Source organism: Ictidomys tridecemlineatus, chromosome 5 (assembly GCF_052094955.1).
Source record: "Ictidomys tridecemlineatus isolate mIctTri1 chromosome 5, mIctTri1.hap1, whole genome shotgun sequence".
NCBI classification, from domain to species: domain Eukaryota; kingdom Metazoa; phylum Chordata; class Mammalia; order Rodentia; family Sciuridae; genus Ictidomys; species Ictidomys tridecemlineatus.
In genome coordinates, this window is record NC_135481.1 from 194,271,707 (window position 1) to 194,292,765 (window position 21,059).

At 48.1% G+C, this 21,059-nt stretch overlaps 1 protein-coding gene across 1 annotated transcript; it reads right to left on the reverse strand.

Moving 5' to 3' along the window:
• Nucleotides 1–375: 375 nt before the first annotated feature.
• On the reverse strand, nt 376–18,140 carry Ddx27 (DEAD-box helicase 27). The gene is made up of 21 exons (XM_005325225.4): nt 17,984–18,140; nt 16,919–17,065; nt 16,251–16,310; nt 15,867–16,029; nt 15,350–15,393; nt 15,175–15,261; nt 14,238–14,343; nt 10,180–10,353; nt 9,062–9,212; nt 7,635–7,734; nt 7,374–7,515; nt 6,152–6,305; nt 5,350–5,431; nt 5,069–5,246; nt 3,769–3,875; nt 3,545–3,647; nt 2,023–2,117; nt 1,808–1,931; nt 1,348–1,435; nt 663–737; nt 376–526 (listed from the first exon to the last, which is right to left on the reverse strand). The coding sequence occupies exons 1-21, from the start codon at nt 18,074–18,076 to the stop codon at nt 508–510; spliced, it is 2,292 nt and encodes a 763-aa protein (XP_005325282.2). The 5' UTR covers nt 18,077–18,140; the 3' UTR covers nt 376–507.
• Nucleotides 18,141–21,059: the final 2,919 nt, after the last annotated feature.

A 21,059-nucleotide genomic window follows, 5' to 3' on the forward strand; every position in this document is an offset into this window, starting at 1 on the left:
GGGTTTGGTCTCAAGCACCACAAACAAACAAATGAATAAACAAATTCCTCACTCCACACCCAGCCCCTGTGAGCAAAAAGATAACTAAGTGTTCACGATGGTGCCCAGCTACCAGACAGCCACACAGGTGAAATATTGGAGTTCTGCCAAACCAGACTAATGTTTGGTTGTACTTGTTATATGAAAGCTACTCAGAAGGGAGCCTGGGTGGGTACTTAGGGAACACGTGCTACTCTACCACTGGCAACTTTTTTTTGGGGGGGGGGGCAGGGAGTGCTAGGGATTGAACCTAGGGCCTCATGCATGCTAGGCAAACATTTTACCACCTAGCCACGTGCCCAGTCCAACTTTTTTTTTTTAAACACACAAATGACAGGCTTTTTAAGAATTTTTTTTTTTTTTTTAAAACAAATGGAGAAAAGACAGATAAAACCAGCAAACCAGGATGACTTCCCACAGGGAAGGGAGAGATTAAGATGCCCTGCAAACTTCGTCAGGCTGCCATGGCTATTTCTTCCTCTTGTATCTATTAAAGAAAATCAGCAGGTTAAGACCAGAAAAAGGAAGAAGCAGCTTGTATTCCACAAAAGGTTTGTTTTTCAACCCCAAACAATCACAGTCTCCAGCCTTCCAACACCCATGTGCCACCATGCCCAGCTTACCTGGACTTGGATTTGAAGTTTCCTCCTCTTCTCTGATGGGGCAAACCCAACTGTTTCTTTTCTTCAAAGGAAGGGCTGCAAGTGAGAGAAGGGAAAGCTGAACCTGCAGGCTGTCGGACAAAGGGTAATGTCTCGTGCCCACCCCTCCCCGCCACAGGAAGAGCAGCACTGCCAGGACCGCGTTTCCAGGGCCTGGGTTCCAAGCCCATCTCCTTCTACCTGACAACATGCATTTCCGGAAATCAAGCCCAGCTTCACGACCAGCTTGGCGGAGGCCCTTCTTCCCCTGTGACTAGACTACTAAGACTCCCTGGGAAGCAGTCCAGCTGCCTGCAGCCCAGGGAAGAGTGGCAGGACAAACCATTCCCATGGGCAAACCCATGGATTCTTTTCTGGGGGGGGGGTTCTAATAGGACTGAGATAACTCTTTCTGAACTCAAAAACGAGTCATCTCACCTCCAAAGCAGGGGGGCCACAGCACTATGGAGCAGTGGTACCTTAACCCTGCTCCTGCTCTCACCCTGGGATCAATAGGTGGGCTTTAGGTGGGTGGGGGACAGAGAGGCATCTCTGAGTTCATATATTATAATGCTATGGTTATGTGAGAATTGGGAATGGAGAAAGAATCAAAAGATTCATAGTTTCCCTAAAATACCAAGGACTCCATGATAACTTACAACCTTACCCAGCTCGATACTGCTTCAGGGCCTTCTTGCTGGTGTTGGTGAGTTCTTCATCAAATACAGATTTCTTCTTTGGCTTTTGCTTCTTGGCTGTGCGCCAAAAGAATGAATGAGACATGGTCCTCTTTGGCCCAAGCTCCGAAATCCCCTTTAGCTCCGGGTAATGAATTCAAGTTCAGAGGATCTCTTGTGTTTAAGGACCCTGTGCATTTCCTTCTACCCTCACCAACTCCTCCAAGTAGCATCCAGGGAAGACTCAGAAGACTCTGAAAGGCCAGAGTCCAAATCATAGCTCTCCCCACCAACCAAGGGTCACTCCGCCTTGTGAAGCCAATACAGGAACGTTATATATCCTGGTACATACCAGTTATTCAAAAAATGTGGCCTACTATCATCCCTCAAATTTTCCCCTTGACCATCATGAGAACAGGCGACCGTCAGGGAAGGATCCTCCCCACCTACCAGGGCCTCTCGCCGGTTCTTCCTCAGGCATCGCCCTGGCCCGCTTGGCTCTGCGGTTCCTCTTGGCCAGTCGCTCAGCAAACATCTGCGCCTTGAGGATTTCAAACTGGGACCTTTCTTCTGCCTGGGAGAAGAGGGAGGGGTGAATGCAGAACAGACAGGGCACGCCGACCCCCAGAGGTGGTGGGACCAGACTCTGCAGGGAGGCCACTCACTGTCATCTCCCCCTTTCTCTTGGCATCCTTCATAAACTTCTTCCTCCTCTTTTTTCCCCTTAAGGCCAAGTCGAACTCCTGCAGAGCCTTGGCAACTGAAATGGGAAGAGACATGAGGTTTCAGGGAACATTTTGTATTTTTAAAATTACTAGCAGAACACACCTATTTTATTTATTTAAAGTACTTTTTAGTCGTTGATGGACTTTTATTTATATGTGGTGCCGAGAATCGACCCTATGCCTCACACATGCCAGGCAAGTGCTCTACCACTGAGCCAAACCTCAGCCCCAGCACACCTATTTTAAATTAATATGTGACAATTTTAAAAATGACAAGGAAAAATGCATGATGATTTCCTCCACCTCACTAAAAAACATTCTTGTTTACTATTTCTTTATTAATCCATTTAAGGCATTCCTTATCTACCATCCTGTTAGGAAAGATGAAGGTTTGGTTCCATAAACTACTCACACCTTCCCACTAATATAACTCTATCTTTAACATGAAAATTTAACGTATATACACTTTTTTTTTTGGTCCCATCAAATAAAGGCAATATTTCTGAAATTGCTGGTACAACGAGAAACAAAGGGTAAATTTGCAATCTCTACCAGAATTAGAAATAACCATATACTCTGACCTATAATTCCACCTTTAAAAACTTCTCCAAGTCAAGTGCACTTGCTTAATTATGAAAGGCCAACATATGAGGTTATTCACATCACTTGTTCATAATGGCAGAAAGTAGGAAACAATCTCAATGTCTTCCCATAAGAAACTACTTAACTATATTATGATCTACTCACGATAAAAGCCCACACAGCCACTAAGGAGAAAAAAACAAAGCAGCTATGCATATGCCTACATGAGAAGAGCCCCAAGCTATGAAATATGTGAAAGAAGCAAGGAATGTAGAGTAGGGTTGGTTGGTTGGTTTTTAAATTATACACCAAGTATATACATTTTTGGAAAAATTTTGTTTTTTTGTAAAATATGTATCGCATAAAATTTGCCACTTCACCCATCCTGAAGTATGTAACTTAGTGGCATTAATTACAATCACAATGCTGTACAACCACCTGATCACAAAACTCCAGATCACTACCATGATGCCAAGCAGCAGTGCTGTAAGCCACTCAGCAAGCTGCTCCCTTCCCACCCTCCTGGCCCCAGGATCTCTGCAACTTCTATGCCTTTGACGTTTTGTCTATCTAGGTGCCTCATTTAAGTGGAATCATGTATTTGTCCTTCGTGTCTGGATTATGTCACTCAGCATGTTTGCAAGGTTCATCGATGGGACACATTTTCATGCATCCTATGGCTGAATGATCCTCCAGCGTGAGTGTGAGGTGCACATCGCTTTGTTCATCCATTCATCTTTGATGGATACCTCCGTTCCCACCTTTTGGCTGTTCAGAATATCACTTCAAAAAATGCTGGCATAGGCGTCTGCCGGAGCCCTGTTTTCAGGTCCTCTTGCTACACCCTCGTAGTGGAGCTGCGGGGGCCTCCCTCACTTACTTTTCTCCTTCTTCCTCTCTTCTTTGGTCTGGAACCAGCTCCTCTCAGGCTCTTTGTCCACTGCCTCCTTCCCCTTCTCCAAGAGCCGCTTTGCTGTGTTTATCTGTGGGGACAGTGAGGGAGCAGCTGCCGTGGGACTGTGCCTGCGAATCCACAGCACAACAGCTCCAGGCAGCCTCTCCCAGACTCCGGGGCAGATGACAAGCATCTGAGAAAGCGGGCACCTGGGCTTCCGACTGCTGCATCTCTCTCTCCTCTGCCTCCAGCTGCAGCACTGCATACACATCTTTCTCCATTTTCTCAATCTTGTCCCGGAATTTGAGGATGACATCTCCAGGGGAGAGAACAGAAAAGACATTAAACTATGGGTGAATACTAATATACTATGTAGCTAATGAAAACAAAAGCGATGGTCTGTTTACTGACAGAAAAGTGTTTTTTTTTTAATGTGTGACTTCTCTACTTAACATCTCCACTGAGAGCAGGGAGCTGTGACACAAAACCTGTAAGGAAGTCCCAGCTACTTGGGATCTGAGGTGAGAGGATGGCTTGAGCTCAGGAGTTTGGGGCCAGCCTGGGAAATATAGCAAGACCCCCATCTGAAAACACAAAAGACCACATTCTTATCCAGGACCCGGCAGAAGGCCAGCCTTTCCTGAGCAGCCTGCTAGAGCAGGGGCTGCTCCTGCCTCTCCACAGCATCAACCACTGGCTTATCTTTGATTTCTCCACCAGAACATCAGCTGTTTGGTCCCCTGCTCTGTCCCCAGCACCTGGAACAGAAGTGGAGCAGGGCACACAGCACCACTCAACAGCGATCCAGGCTGACCGCACCAAAGGAAAATGAGCAAGAGGACACCGTGACCCGGAGTGTGGAGGGGCGGGCACTGGCACACAAGGTGGGACCAGGGACTGATCCCAGGGATGCTGCTGCTACTAAGCTACATCCCCAGCCCCTTTTTTACTTTGAGACAGGGTCTCAAACTTGCAATCCTCCTGCCTCAGCCTCTAGAGTTGTTGGCATTTACAGGCATGCGCCCGTGTGCCCAGCTAGCTCTTTTTTTTTTATTATTTTAATATTTATTTTCTAGTTTTTGTCAGACACAACATCTTTGTTAGTATGTGGTGCTGAGGATCGAACTCGGGCCACACGCATGCTAGGCGAGCGCGCTACCGCTTGAGCCACATCCCTAACCCCCCAGCTAGCTCTTTGACATACACATTTGTAATTATTTACTCATTCCAGATGATGAATACATAACTACTTCTGTGACATTAATGAAAGTAACTTTTGAAGAAGATGGGTGGGCTTTACAGGACCCCACAGATCAGGAAAACCCCTATGACGGGCTCTGTGTTTTCATTGCTATTATCATGTCCTGTTACACACAGAAGCCTACAGCCCAGGGAACTGAGGTAGACCTGCCCAGGGACTCAACAAGGAGGTGGCAGAGCGGGGACTCAAGCTGGCCTGACTGCAGAGCACCACTCTCTGCCCGCCCTGCTCCAGCTGTGCCTCCTCACCCTGGGGAAGAATACGGGCCTTCACAGGGGCCTTGGCGGCCTTCACAATCTCCTTCAGCATCTTCCGCTCCTCCTCTCCCACCAGAGAGACCGAGCGCCCGGCCCTGCCAGCTCGTGCGGTGCGCCCCACCCGGTGTACGTAGTGCTTGATAGTGTTGGGCATCGTGAAGTTGATCACCTGCAGGGTCAGAATCGGCAGTCAGACCTGCAGCATGCGAGTGGGGGTGGCACGCTGCCCTGGGGCAAGAAGAAAAACTCAAAAAACGATAGGACCTTCTCACCGTTTTGACTCCCTCAATGTCAAGTCCACGGGCTGCCACATCTGTGGCCACAAGGATATCAATCTGTTCATCCTTAAAGCGCCTAGAAATAGCCACAGAGATGCTTATTCAGATACCTATCCCAGTAATGCTCCCCAGGAGCCCGAGAAGCCGAGAGAATAGAGGGACGGGAAAGTCACCACAAAGCCTCCTGGAGTCAAGCAGCAGGGGATGCATTCTAAAGGTCAGCCGGTGGACACTTACACTCACCCTTAACAGCTGCCTACATGGGGACATGCAGGTTTGTGTTCTATCTCAAGCACTAATTCCTGTCCAGATTCAAGTGTGAGAACCAACAAGCTAGACTACAGGAAACCGTGAGGCAGACGTCTGTTCAGATCAGATTTGCTGTAACAACCCCTCCCAGCACCCTGTGAGGAACAGTGGCGGGTGGGGAGCTCTCCAGGGCTCCCCACCTAGAGGTCGACTCTGTTCTGTGAGAATCAGTGCAGCTAACACATGACCTGACAGCGCTCCAAGTCTTTGCTTTACTTTGCTTTTTTAAGGCTACGTGGTCCAGGCTGCTCTCAAATTTCCTGGGCTCGGGTGATGCTCCTGCCTCAGCTCCTGAGTAGCTGGGACGACAGGTAGCACCAGCAAGCTCAGTTTAGATTAAAAATTTTTAAGCAGGGCATTGTGCCATCTGTATCCCTGCTGCTGCTCTAACATAACCTTCTGGATCCCGTTTCCAGGTTCTCTGTCAGATGCAGAGAACCCTCTCTGATCAGCCCAAGGAGGAAAGGGAGCTGACATGGGAACATACCGGAGGGCCTCCAGCCGCTGGGTCTGGGACAGGTTGCCGTGGAGTTCACCCACCTGCAGCCCCAGAAGCCCCAGGAGGATGTGCATGCGGTGGGCCTGCTTCTTGGTCTGGGTGAAGAGCATCACGTGGTCGGTGAAGGTTCTCGTCAACAGAGCTGGAGGGAGAAGAGTGCGCCATCACCGTGTGTGCGCTGCTGCACAAGGCGCCTCCCTCACCTGACAATGAGCCTGCTGAGTGGCACAGGGGCACAGGCACGGTCCCTGCCGGGTGAACTCACAGGCCAAGGCAGACAGGAACTAATTCCCCAGGGTGATAAATGTCACAAGAGAAAGAGTAAAGGGAGGGTGGCAGAGCAGCGTTAGAGTTGACCTCCTGGAGGGGTGACTGAGGCTGAATGAGAAGGCAGACTATCCCATGAGGACAAGGATGCCAGGCTGAAGAAAGAGCAATGTCACGTCCTGGAGGTCAGAACGAGCATGGGGGATGAGGGGGCCCAAGCCGGCAGATGTGGCCCTCGAGTATCCGAAGGGGTTCACTAGGTAGAGTCTGGATTTCCATAAGAGCAACCGGAGCTGCCACACCCAGGGTGTTTGTTCAGTAAGGCGGTAACGGGAGCAGGTATTCTTTTGTAAAGAACTGTTCAGCAGGGGCTAGGCTGGGGCTCAGTGGCAGAGCGCTTGCCTCACACATGTGAGGCACTGGGTTTGAGCCTCAGCACCACATGAAAACAAATAAACAAATAAAGACATTGTGTTCATGTATAATTTTTTTAAAAAATTAATAAATTAAAAAAACAAACTGTTCTGCAGAGGGAAGAATGAATTATGAAGAGCCAAGAGGAAGCAGGAAGAGGAAATTAAGAGGCTGCAGCAACAATCCAGGCAACACACAGTGGTGTCTGCATTAAGAAGCCAGAGTGGCAACTGGGGCTGGGGACACAACTCGGCTGGTAAAGTGCTTGCCTCACATGACAAGGTTCAATCCCCAGCACCACACACACAAAAAAAACAGAGCAGCAACTGGTGGCAAGTGGTCAGGAACTCAGGAGGACACAAAAATGGACGGAGGGAGGAGCTGGGTGAGGCCAGCATGGTGATAAAGATGGATGGACAGCAGAGTGGCTCTGATTGAGGGGAAAACAGACGGAGGAACAAGAAGGCAAAACCCTAATGCTTCGGGTGGACACCCAGGAGGCCCAGCCTGCCCAGCCCTGGGCCTTCACCTGCCACGATGGCTTCCCGGTCCCCTTCCCGATTAGGCCGGATGCGAATAAACTCCTGCCGTAAGAAGGGAGCCACATCCGTGTTGCTGTTCACAAACACCCGGACAGGGTTCTTCAAGGAGACAGAAGCCAGATCCTTCACCTGCCGAGCACAGAGCCAAGGGCGCTCAGCTTCCCGCGAGGAGGTGGGAAGGTAGCAACAACGCACACCCACGCATGGCCCCCTGTGCAGACCCGCCACGGAGAAGCCCCTTGGCCCACCTCATCTGTCATAGTGGCTGAGAAGAGCATGGTCTGGCGGTGGTGGGAGCACATTCGGATGATCTCCTTCATCTGCTCCTCAAAGTATTCATCCAGCATCCTTGGGGCAGAGAGAGACAGGACATGACACGACACTGGGGAACACGCTTCTGTCACAGCGAGAGTCACAGACTACCACGCAGGCTGAGTTTTGGCTGTCCCTGGTTGTGTTTAGAATTAATTTATTGTTATTTTACCCTTTAACCAAGATTCACCAAGAATTATCATCATGCAACACCTGCCTCATGACTCTTTTTTTGTTACTAAACTATATACCAGTAAGTCACAGATATCATGACCCCAAACATTCCAACACACAGTAAGGACAATGACCTTGTCCCACATAACCTGTCACAATCAAGACATGGCAGTGTTTGAGTGACATCTGAAGTACAGGCCACTTTCAGATGTCCTCAACTGAAATGCAGAGACGGGCTGTGCATCAGGAGGCTTCGAGAGGCCATCCCTCCACTGTGCTGGGGACACCTGACCCTCTCCCCTCCCTCCATCCCGCCTCCTCTTGCCCTCTGTGAGTTACAGCCGCCTGTATTTGAGTCAGAGAGCCAGAGTTCCCGGGTTGCAGCTGGCTGTGTGTCTTTTGAGGCTTCCTTCACCCAGGACGCCCCCTCAGCCTCGTTCACCCTCCAGCTATCTCCAGGTGACTGACTGGATTCAAGAAACCCCCACTGGTTTGGGGGCTAGGCGAGGCCATGCCCTTCTCTCTCGCAGATCCAGAAACCTGAAGGAGGCGGAGGAGACGGTTCCACCCTGAGGGACAGCACTGAGAGCCCCACAGCGGGGAGCTGACGAGTTGACTGTGGTGTCGCTGGTGTGAAAATGAGAGGAGCCAAGGACCAAGCAAGCACATGCAGGGTCACATGCTCCCAGGCCTGCTAGTTCTGAGACGCTTCAACGTGAGAGGACACCTCAGCACGCCCCTTGCCCGCTGTGCCATCAGCCCAGCTCACCTGGCTCAGGCATGAAGGAAAGAGGTGAGCAGATGGGACACTTGTGAGAGAAAGAGGAGGGACGGAGGGACAAGGGGTCCCACCACAGCCAGGGAGATGCCTACTGAAGCCACCACGCACAGCCCATCCCTGCATTGCCCCTGCACCACTCAGCATGACGGGGACACTACTCCTGAACCCGAGTGCAACATCCCCGGATCTCAGTTAGGAGCAGCAGAGCCCACATGTGACTGACGTCACCTCCTAACCATTACTATTACAGAAAGAAAGGAGAAGCAGAAAAATCTGCTCCACGCACCAACAGAGGCCCTTGTGGGTGGATGAAGGGGTGTCTCCACTTAGCTGAAGGTCCTATAGAATAATGCAGGGTGGCAGCTCAGAGGGACCTCAGAGTACCCGGGCGGCACCCTCAGGGCTCACCTGTCAGCCTCATCCAGGATGAGCACCTCAATGCTGCTCAGGTGGAAGGAAGGGCAGTTGTGGAGGTGATCGATCAGCCGACCCGGGGTGGCAATGAGGATGTCAGGTGCCGCCCGAAGAGCTGCTTCCTGAGACTTTACATCCAAGCCACCTGCAAGGAGAGAGACACACCAGATGGCCAGGTCAGCCAGTCAGTCACCTGTGTTCTAAGAACACTAGCCACCTGCCTTTGTCTCCTGTCAGATGAACAGGAAACAGCTACAAGCAAGACTAACGGGGGCCTTGCCCACATGGATGCAACACACAGGGAGAGACATATTATTTAATCACATTAGACGGAGTGAAAAATCCAAACAGGTGACAACACAACAGCATTTCCAGATAGAATGACTGGAACATTCCAGGACTGAAAGAGGCCTGGTAAAAACCGATGATGTCTTGACATGTGAGGACAGAGATCACCTTTGACTTCCAATTGCATAAGGAGAGTACACTGCAGGCTGCATGACACTCTCAGGTAACTTTTGCGTGTGGCTGTCGATGGACAGCATGCCTTTGTTTATTTTTATGCAAAGCTAAAGATGGAACCCAGTGCTCACACGTGCTAGGCAAGCACTCTGTCCCTGAGCTGCAGCCCCAGCTCTCAAGTAACTTTATCAGGGAAATCCTGCCCCAAATAACATTTGACTCAACATTCATGCTAAGCAGAAATTATTTCCTAAAGTTGTTTAATACCAAAAAAAAAAAATTCATAATTTTAAAGTTTCATTCTTCAAGAGTAGTTAAGTCTCAATGAACTCTCTCCCCTCCCCAGTACCAGTACTACAAAAACACATCAGCCAATTTTTATTTTTTAAGAGAGAGAGAGAGAGAATTTTTTTTTTTAGTTTTCGGCGGACACAACATCTGTATTTGGTGCTGAGGATTGAACCCAGGCCACACGCATGCCAGGCGAGCGCGCTACCGCTTGAGCCACATCCCCAGCCCCACATCAGCCAATTTTTAAGTGGACTCAAGAGAACATACAGGCCTTTCCTAGCCCCTGCTCCCACAGAGTGAGCCACATCCACCTTCCACCACATCACGGGTCCCAGGAACTGGCACCCACCCCGACTCACCCACAGCCAGACAGGTGGTGATGTTACAGAACTGGGCCAGCTGCTTGGTGACGGAGTGCACCTGGATGCCCAGCTCCCGGGTGGGAACCAGTACCAATACCCGGGTCACAGGGCCCTGGCGGGGCTTGTAGATCAGACGCTCCAAGACAGGCAGAGCAAAAGCTGCTGTTTTGCCTAGAGGAGACAGCAGGGAAACAAGAACAGGTTTGGTTCCCTCCATGTTCAGGTTTTTTGCCCGAGTACAGAAAATCTGTAAGCCTGGGCAGGGGAACATAAAATACCTTAAAAAAGTTGTGTTTTTTTTTGGCTTTCAAACTATATGGTCTTATAAAACTACATAGGAAATGTCAAAAAAGCATGAAAATAAAGAATAAAATAAATAAAATTGAAAATTACTCAGAATTCAGGTAAACTATTTTCTTTTTTTTAATTTTTTTTTTAGTTTCAGGTGGACAAAATATCTTTATTTTATTTTTATGTGGTGCTAAGAATCAAGCCCACTGCCTCACACATGCAAGGCGAGCAGGCTACCACCTAAGCCACAGCCACAGCCCCAGGTAAACTGTTTTCTTGAGTTGTTTTTGTTTTTTTGTTTGGTTGGTTTTTTGTGTATTGGCGCCTCATACATTCTAGGCAAGCGTTCTATTCCTGAGCCACATCCCCAACCCTCCCTTTTAAAAAATATTCTTTATTTTTTTTAAATGGTTGCATAGCATTCTAGCATATGAGTATCTCTACTATAAATTAACTGATCCTTATAATTGGATGTTTTGGTTGCTTTTCACTAATATACAATGCAGTGATGAACATTCCCTTTATATAAATTCTCTGCTCCCATGAAGGGCTTATCAGGGCAGGGCCAAGAGGTACTAGGTAGGATTAAAGAAAGACAACCTCCACCTGACCCCTTGACACCTGTGACGCAGAACTAGCCTAGACCTCCTCTACTGCCTCAGACAATCTAAACAAGCTCTACCTAACACAACTGTATCAACACCGATTTCCTGGTTATGATATTGACCTACAATAACTTAGAATGTTACCACTGAGTGAGGGATTCAAGGGACTCACTTCTTTATTTTTGCTACTTCCCCGCTGACCTAAAGTAACAAAGTTATAATTTTTTAATCCACTGCTGTAGATATTAACTCAGTGATAGATAAAGTATTTAACATATGCAAGACCTCAAATTCAATACTTAGTACCAAAAAAAATCTTTTTTAATTCTTTTTTTTAATATTTATTTTTTTTAAGCTGTAGATGGACACAATATCTTTTACTTTATTTATTTTTATGTGGTGCTGAGGATCGAACCCAGGGCCTTGCACATGCTAGGCAAGCGCTCTACCACTGAGCCACAACCCCAGCCCCTTTTTTAAAATTCTTTACCCTCTGAATTGTGTTGGTATCTCTTAATATCAGTTAAAAATATTAATCTGTCATGTATGAAAGAAATAAATAATTTTTTAAAAAATTGATTTGTGCTTGGTGGGGTGGCACATTCCTGTAATCCCAGCAACTCAGGAGGCTGAGGCATAAGGATTGCAAGTTCAAGGACAGCCTTAGCAACTCAACAAGGCCCTTTGAGATTACATACCCCTGGGTTCAACTCTAGTACCATAAATGATGGTGATAATGAGGATGATTTGCTATGTGTAAACATTTAAAATATTCAAGTAGGGCTGGGGTTGTAGCTCAGAGGTAGAGCGCTCACCTAGCATACGTGAGGCACTGGGTTCAATCCTTAGCACCACATGAAAATAAAGATATTGTATCCACCTATAACTAAAAAATATTTTTAAAAAATAAAATATGGGGCTGGGATTGTCACTCAGCAGTAGAGCACTCGCCTAGCACAGGTAGGACCTGGGTTCGATCCTCAGCACCACATAAAAATAAAGACATTGTATTGTGTTCATCTACACCTAAAAAATAAATATTTAAAAATAAAATAAAATGGGGCTGGGGATGTGGCTCAAGCGGTAACGTGCCATGCCTGGCATGCGTGCAGCCCGGGTTCGATCCTCAGCACCACATACCAACAAAGATGTTGTGTCCGCCAAGAACTAAAAAATAAATATTAAAAAAAATTCTCTCTCTCTCTCTCTCTCTCTCTCTCTCCCCCTCTCACTCTCTCTTTAAAAAAAAAAAAAAAAATAAAATAAAATAAAATAAAATAAAATAAAATATAGGGCTGGGGCTGGGGCTCAGTGGTAGAGCACTTACCTAGCATGTATGAGGCACTGGGTTCGATTCTCAGCACCAATTAAAAATAAATAAAAAAATAAAGATATTGTGTCCATCTACAACTAAAAAAATAAATAAATAAAATAAAACATACAAGTAGATCACCAATATATAGGCATATATAAAAATTCACCAAGCTGCCAGGTGCAGTGGTGCACACCTATAATCCCAGCACTCAGGCAGGAGGATTGCAAGTTCAAAACCAGCCTCAGCCCCTTAGTAAGGCTCTCAGCAATTCAGCAAGACCCTGTTTCTAAATAAAATACAAAAAGGGCCATGAATGTAGTCCCCGGTGGTTAAGTGGCTCTGGGTTCAATCCCTGGTGCCAAAAAAAAAAAAATCATCAAGCTATATACTTTGGATGCAATATGTGAGTTTTACAATATATAAGTTATACTCAATTGAAAATGCAGTAAATGAAAATTAGCAAACATAAAAGCTGCCACAAGACACAATCAAAGGAACACCCCGTGGGTGCACATGGACTGGCAGGAAAAATATCCAAGATTACCCATTTAGTGAGAAAGGCCACACGCAGCCACATGTAGTCTGCTGCCTTGGGCTGTGGCACATGCTGGTGCAGCTCTTGAACTGCACTTAAGTTAAATGTATTCAATTGCATCTGCATTTGCCAAGAAAAATGCAAACACTCTGGAGTATCTGGTGGCAAAACACATTAGTGGGGGAGATGCAAATGGGGCAGATGGGGGAGCTTTTTACTCTCCCCCTTCCCAATATATTTGCATTTGAATCATTACAAAAAGAGAAATGTTGTAGAAATTAAAGAAGCTAATTCTTACAAACCATCATCCCTAAAACCATGATTTTGTCCCATGTTCAAAATACTGAAGTGAGCCAGTCTTCTCGACCTCTGCTTACACATCTTTATTTTTTAGTGTAAATTAGTATAAATAACTAAAAAACTCTTTTAACACTTTGAAAAGTGAATCCACATATTGCCAAACTGCCTCCAAAAAGAGCATGTGAATAAACTATGACAATTCTCAATTTGTCACAGAAAAAAAAATGAGAAAGAGGCAGAAGTCTAACAAAACTTGAGAGTGCGACGTGGCACCTGCTGGTTCCCCATGGCTGGCTATGTGGTTTGAGAGAAGGGACCAAACACTGCAAAGAGTGCCCCGGAAGGTGCTGAGCATACTCTGCCCCGTCATGTCACTTGTGCCCTGAAGAGAGCACTGAGGCTCCCTGGCCCACCCCCTGGGGGTCAGAGGGAGGCGGGCTCCCAGGAACAGGCTGACTTGCCGGCTGTCCTAGTCCTGAGACTACTGATTTGTAGATGGAGTTTTGATTTTGTCCTCTTCGCGGCATCTTAAGGACTGGACTATTCAACCAGCTTTTCCCTCTGCTCCTTGCTGTGGCTGTAGGGAGCCGGGACACAGAGGTGACCTTCTAGGAGGTCCAAGGCAGAGATGCCTGGTCTCCCACCTGCACATGCCTCTGGGACTGGCAGTGCAGGCTGAGCGGCACTCTCTTGTGTCTTACCCCACCATAGAGGACCCTTCCTGTTTCCTCAGGTTCCCTCCAGCTACTGTCCTCTTAAGGGGGAGGTGCCAGAAACAAACTCAACATTCTATAAAATGCAGCTATGAAGACAAAATGGAAACTCGTCAACTCAAATCGCTCCACACCTGCAAAAGCCATCAATATCACCCACTGAACACGGATTTCTGCAGACTTTGTATATAGTTAAGAAACCCAAGCACATTTAGCAAGCCAGCGTGTGAAGTCGACTAAAGCCCTATTTGGGGTGTGACATCCCCTTCCACCACCCCAAGTCCCCATCCTTTCACCTGTCCCAGTGGCTGCACAGGCACAGATGTCCTTCCCCAAGAGACCCACAGGAATGCACGCCTTCTGGATCGGGGTGGGCTGCCTGAAGCCCATGGCTGTAATGGCCTGAAGAGAAGGAGACAGAGTCAGACCAGGCAGGGAACAAAGAGGACTCTCAGCAGGAAACAAACAGGTCTGCAGCAAGACCCTCCAGGACACTCATTCCAGACAGGACTGAGGGCCTGCAGGCGGTGCTGCGCTAGCCAGGGAGGACATCCATAAACAACAGAAAACACAACACAGGCCCAGGAGCCAGGTGCAACTCAGGAGGCTGCAGCAGGGAGAACATAAGTTCAAGGCCAGCTTCCGCAACCTAACAAGACTAGAAAGAACTTTGAGAGAGTCTCTCTCAAAACGACAAATAAAAAGGGCTTGGGATGTACTCAGTGGTGCAGCAGCCCTGAGTTCAATCCCTGGTACCAAATCAAACGGATGAAACAAAACCACCCGTCCCTCAGGAAACTCACAACCTGGGAAAAAGGAACAGACAAAAAGACAAACACAGTCCTCGGAAGGACGTGCTACAGACCAAGATCACAGCAGCAGGGGGCTGGGGAGGTGGGCGGAGAGGTGGGTGCACAGGGGTCTCGGCCAACGCTGAGGGGGTGAGGGAGAACCGCAACAGATCTCTGGGAGAAGAGTCTTCCAGGGAGAGGAACAGCAATTGCAAAGGCCCCGAGGAAGAGGCTCTCTGGCCTAGCGAGGCAGTGAGGCCGGAGAATGAGTGCCAAGAGACGCCACAGAGGGGACAGGGAGGGTGGAGCCTTACAAGATAGTACAAGGAATTTGGCTTTTTCCCCAAGTTAAAGTGGGTGCCACTGCGGGACAGAGAGGGGCAGCAAGGAGCCCACCTGGGCTGCTGTAAGGATCCTCCCAGCTGCCCAAAGAAGCCACTACCTTCAGAAGCGGCCGCGACAGGTTCATGTCCTGGAAGGAGAGGTTTTCATCATACTGCGACGCATCCTCAAAGAAGCCTCCTGCTTCCTACACGGGAAGACGGCGACAGTTCAGCAAACGGGGCCCATGAAAACCCAACGACCTCACAGCTGCCCGGCCCCAAGCCCACGCTCACCTGTCCCTTCTTCTTCCTCCTCCGCTCCTTCACTTTGAGTGTATCTACAGAGAGGACGCCTGCTGAGCACAGCGGGAGCCAGCGCCTGCATCGCCCGCCATGTCCTCAGCACGCCTGTGACCACCACACCCAACCTGACACAGGGGGCTTCTGCCACCAGCCCCACTTCAAACATGAGGACCCCAGGTGGCAGCGTGATGAAGTGACTCGCTACGGTCAGGCAGGAAGGGAACCTGGCAGGTGTGGCCCAGGCTGCCCACACCGTGTCCTCTCCACACATGGTGACACCTCCGCACAAAGTTCTGCCCAAGATACCTCCTGGGCTACCTGGGTGGACCCCATGACGTGGTCACCTCAAATTAAGTCTGAGTCACAGAGGCAGCTGGCAGCTGTGTGGGACTGCAGATGGGGAAAGAGGAAGCCGCCGGTTCCATGTAACAGCAGCAAAATCCCAAAGACCCTGAAACCTAAGGGGGACGTGCCCCAGGGCGCAGGGACCAACCCGCCACACGCACACCTGCTTTGGTGAGGATGTCCTCCTCAGCTGCCGAGTACTCGCTCTCAGACTCCTCCTCTGCCGAGCCTGCCTCCTCCTCTGTCCCCGCCAGGTCCCCCTGCTCCGGGTCCCCCGGCTCCTCTCCTTCCTTCTCCTCCAATTTCCCGGCCTTGGCTTCTTTGTCCTGGGGCATAAAGAGAAGAAAGCAAGAGTGATTACAAGTTTCAGGAAATTCACACTCTAAAGGGGCAATACCGAGTCTGGAGCCTGGGCAGACACTGTGGGACGCCTCCGTGCACAGCCCTAAGAGCCCTGCACGCTGCACCCCAACCCAGGCTTAAAGAGACAGGCACAGCCAGGCTCTCAGGACGGCTGGGGAAAGGTGACAAGTGGCTCCTGTCTCACCTCCGTTTTCCTTTTCTTTCGCACTTTCTCAATCTTCTCATCTAAGGTAGTGGCTGCCCTCTGCAGATAAAAATAAAGAGAAAAAAAGAAATATGCATGAAGGAGAGATATCAAGCAAGGTTTCCGAAGGTCAGGTCTTAAACATAGCTCTGTAATTTTTTAAGTCAAACAAGGTTTGTAATGTTGGGTGCTCCTAAACCATTGGGCTGCTGTTACCAGATTTTCTGTAAAAAATGGGAGCTAGGTTGCCCAGGTTGGCTTTGAACTCTGAGGCTCAAGGGATCCTCCCACCTCAGCCTCCTGAGCAAATGGGAGTACAGATGAGCACTATAAAATCAAGAGGGCATGTCTTAATACGTCTGAGTTCATTACCCCCCATTCCAGAAAAAGCTGTCATGTAAATTTTATAAGAAAATAAATATTTTTGATACTTCTAAACATTAACTATAGATTTATGAATGTTTGTAACTAGCCTGGAATCCATCAATTTTGCAGTATCTTATACTTTAGTATTAATCAAGACTATAGGTCCCCTGTGATTTCCGTTCCCTATCCTATACATTTCACAGGATTCTGGTACCTGCTGAATGTCAACAGGGCAAGAGGCTGTGAGGTCGGGCTAGTCCCAAGACCCACTGTCTGGAGCTGCCTGTGACTGTCCATCTCACCTTCTTCTTGAGCTGGCTCATGACATCAGCCAGGGCCCAGCTGCCATCATACATCCCCTCCTTCTCAGTGAACACGAAGTCAGGGTTGAAATCGGCACTGCGGTTCTTCTGCAAGGCCTTCTGCTTTCGGCCCAGCACAATGGGCCCCTGGGAAGAGGACAGGCAGGGTGACTGTGAGGTGAGATGAAAGAACAGTAGGAAAGGCAGAAGGAAAGGAGGATGTCCAATAAGAAAGTAGAAACACACAAGGCTAAAATAGAGTGAGAAACCGACCAAGCTACAATTTTCAAGACACCTCCCAAGGTACCTGTGCAAAACACCACACCTACCACATGAGAAGGCACGTGGAAACCAGAAACCTCGAACTCACAGAAACAGAGAATAGAAAGGTGGATGCCAGGGGATGGGGTGTGGGAGAAATGGGGAGAGAAGGAAGAAGCTGTCAAGAATGACTCCAAGCCTTCTGGCAGGATGGGAAGCTGAGGGAAACCAGAAACTGGGCCTTGTAGGAGATGAATCTGTACAAAAGGCGTGTCAAGTAGGCAGGTGAGTCTCTGCCGAGGGAAACACCTGGGTGAGTCTCTGAACCGTAAGCACCTTCTTTGTGCTCACGGTCTGTAAATCATCCCACCTCAACGCAGGCGTCAGCGCCCATCTCGGTTCACTTCGGTCCCCAAAGTTAAACACCACATCTAGCACATGTACGTAGTCAATTAGTGGCTTGATGAACAGTTGAATGGATGGATAACATTGCTCTCTGCGCAGGAACCAAGACTGATTTCACCTCTGGATCTCTATTACCCAGGGCCTGAATTAAATACCAGGTCATTGAACGGATACTGAGTTCAGCAAAGCGACACATAATGGCACGGCCAACAGCAGAGGTGGGGAAAAGCTAATAACGAGCAAACTGAGGAAGATCCCGGGGTCCGAGTGAGACCCTCCCCAGGGGATGCTGAGGATTCAGGGACAGCGACCTAGGAATCATAGGGAAGAGAAGATATCAAGGACTCCCGAGGGTCGGCACCCTGACCCAGCCGCGCCCCCACCCCCGCCGGCTCTTACCTCCTCCTCCTCGTTTCCGGAGTCAGACTCGGGCTCCATCGGCACCTCGTCATCTTCGCCTATGGTCCCGATCAAACCGAGCTCCGCCAGCATGCTGAAGCAGCAGCCACTTCCGGTGACGTGCGGAGAGGCCCTTACTCTTCCGCAGTCTTCTCATCGACACCGCGCATGTGCCATACGTCACTTCCGTTCGAGGAAGGCCCGCCCACGCGGCTTCATTTCCCGAGCTCAGCGCGCACGCGGCTGTGGGGGCGTGGCTTGTATGACGAAATCAAGGGGCGGGCCTGGATGTAAATAAAATTCCATTGTCTGTGTTCTCAGAAAATATGGGATTCTTTGAGGATGGTGCGAGACTTGAAGGAAAACTTCCAAAGAGGTGTTTGATAAGCTGTATATGTCTGTATTTTTGGACAAAAAAATCGTGGCTAGAATTTAAGTGATTTTTTTCCTTAGATTTTTCACCCACAGTAAACATTTACTTTCATAAAAAAAAAAAAAGTAAACATAAGAATAGCTAATGCGGGGATAGGAAAGATAGTGGAATGAAACAGACACCATTACTGTACGTATATATGTGACTACATGACCAATATGATTCTGCAACATGTACACTCAGAAAAATGAGACAATATATCCCATCTATGTATGATATATCAAAGTACATAAATGCATTCAACTGTCATGTATAACCAATTAAAACAAATTTAAAAATTAAAAAAAAGAATAGCTAACGCTTACATAGCATTTATTATGTACTAGTACTGATCTTAGTACTTGTGCACATATTCACTAACTTAATCCTTACAACCCCAGTCTGGAGGAACCATTCCTGTTGGCATTTTACAGATGAAGAGACTGAGGCTCAGAGAGGTCCCAGAGTCACAAAGACAGTTAATAACAAAGCCAAGGGTATAATCCAGGCAGTAGCTTCAGTTCTTAGGAAAGAAGGACTCAGAGCATAGCAGAAACTTCCCCCTCATCTGCTTATGAAGATCTTACTTGTTAAGTCAGCTAAGAATACCTGATCTAGGCAATTCCCCCTGAGCACCACCTCCTAGATGAAGTCACCTGTACTACCTAGCCTCCTTTCCAAATCAACATTTTCTTCTTGAAACAGACCACAAAAGTTGGATCCATTGTTATTTTTTTCTTTGTTGCAGTTTTGCCCATTTTTAAGTGTACAATTGGATGTCATTAGTTACACTCACAATATTGTGCAATCGCTTTCCAAAGCTGTTTCATCACCCCAAACAGAAATTCTGTAACCATTAAGCAATAGCTCTCACTCCACTCTCCTGCAGACCAGGCTAAACTCCCATCTACTTTCCTTGCCATGAATTGGCCTATCCTAGATTTCATATAAGTGGGATCATACAGTATCTGTGCTTTTGTGTCTGGCTTGCTTCAAAAGCATGATATTTTCAAGTTCATCCGTGTGCTAGCATGTACCAGAACTTCATTGTGGCTGAATGGTGCTGCACTGTATGTAAAGACCACATTTTGCTTATTCACTCATCTGTTAATGGGCACTTGGGTTGGTTCCACCCTTTGGCTACTGTGTATAATGCTGTGATGAACATTGTCACACAAACATCTATTTGAGACCCAGTTGTCAAATCTTTGGAGTATTTTCCTAGTAGTGAAATTTCTGGGTCATATTATTTCGTCCAGCTTTCTGAGGACCCACCAAATGGATTTCCACGAGGTCTGCACCATTTTACATTTCAATCTACACGATGTATGAGGCTTTCCATTTCTCCACATCCTCACCAACACTTTTTTTTTTAATGATAGTCTCAAATGACTGTGTGTATGTGTGTGTGTGTGTGTGTGTGTGTGTGTGTGTGTGTGTGTGTGTTGCTGGAGATTGAACCTTGTGCATGCAAGGCAAGCACTCTACCAACTGAGCTATATTCCCAGCCCGCAACTTTTTTTTTTTTTTTTTTTTTTGGTACTGGGGATTGAACCCAGCGGTGTTTTACCACTGAGCCAATTCCCCAACCTTTTTTTATAATTTATTTATTTTTTTTTAAAGAGAGAGTGAGAGAGGAGAGAAAGAGAGAGAGAGAGAGAGAGAGAATTTTTATAATTTATTTAGATACAGGGCCTCATGAGTTGCTCAGGGCCTTGCTAAGTTGATGTTACTGGTTTTGAACTTGTGATCCTCCTGCCTCAGCCTCCTGAGCCACTGGGACTACAGGCATGTGCCACTGGGCCCAGCATTCAGATGACTTTAAACGGTGGTGGTGGTGGCGGCGGCGATGGCAGTAATCTTCGAAGCTTGTGAATGAAGAGTAGCTAACACTTGGTTGAGTGATAGCTCCTGGGCAAAGCTTCTTCACCTACAGATCCTCAGGGAAGTTCTCTCTCACAAATGAAAAACTCCCTTGGGAGCACATAGGTACAAAATCTGCACAGCGTCCCAAAGTCCATCCCTTCAGTCCTTGTTCCAGACAGACAGTGGACAGCTCCATCTGATTCACCTTCCACCCAGCTCCGCCCTCCCCCAGCCAAGCTCCTGTCTCTACTCAGGTCTCTGTGTCTCACTTGGATGTCTCCAGCAGCCTCCCTGGTCTCCCTGGTCTCGTTCTTGTCCAGAGCCTTTTGCATGGGCTGTTCTGACGGCCTGGAAGGCTGATTCCTTGCTTCACGCCTGCCACTTTCCCATCCTCAGGATTCTGTTGGAATGGGACTTCTTGGAGACGCCTCACCACCCAGAAACTGAAAGCGTTCACCTTGCAGATCCTCCATCTCACCGTCTTTTATTCCCCTCAGGGCATTTAACTACTTTGAAATCACTGTGTTTATTCATTTGGGGAACTCGCTTGTGGTCTGTCTTTGTAGGGAGCTCTGAGAGGACAGGTCCTACTCCACCTCGTCCACTGCGACGGCCCTACTGCTTCCTACAGTGCTGGCAGGGTGGCTGTTTAGTACATAGTTGGTGGATAAAGGAGGAGGATGGACCTGGGTTTTCAGCCACACGTCAATGTTTGCACTCCAAGCAGAAGACATAGCGCTCTGGATCCTCCACCCCTACCGAGATCCGGAGAGCAGGAGTCACCTCTGCACAGAGGAG

Coding starts and splice junctions, on each gene's coding strand:
- Ddx27 (XM_005325225.4), bottom strand. CDS start 18,076: ATGCTGGCGGAGCTCGGTTTGATCGGGACCATAGGCGAAGATGACGAG. Junction 16,030..16,250: donor GAAAGAAAAGGAAAACGGAG/GTGAGACAGGAG, acceptor TTTATGCCCCAG/GACAAAGAAGCCAAGGCCGG. Junction 1,436..1,807: donor AGAACCGGCGAGAGGCCCTG/GTAGGTGGGGAG, acceptor TTTGGCGCACAG/CCAAGAAGCAAAAGCCAAAG.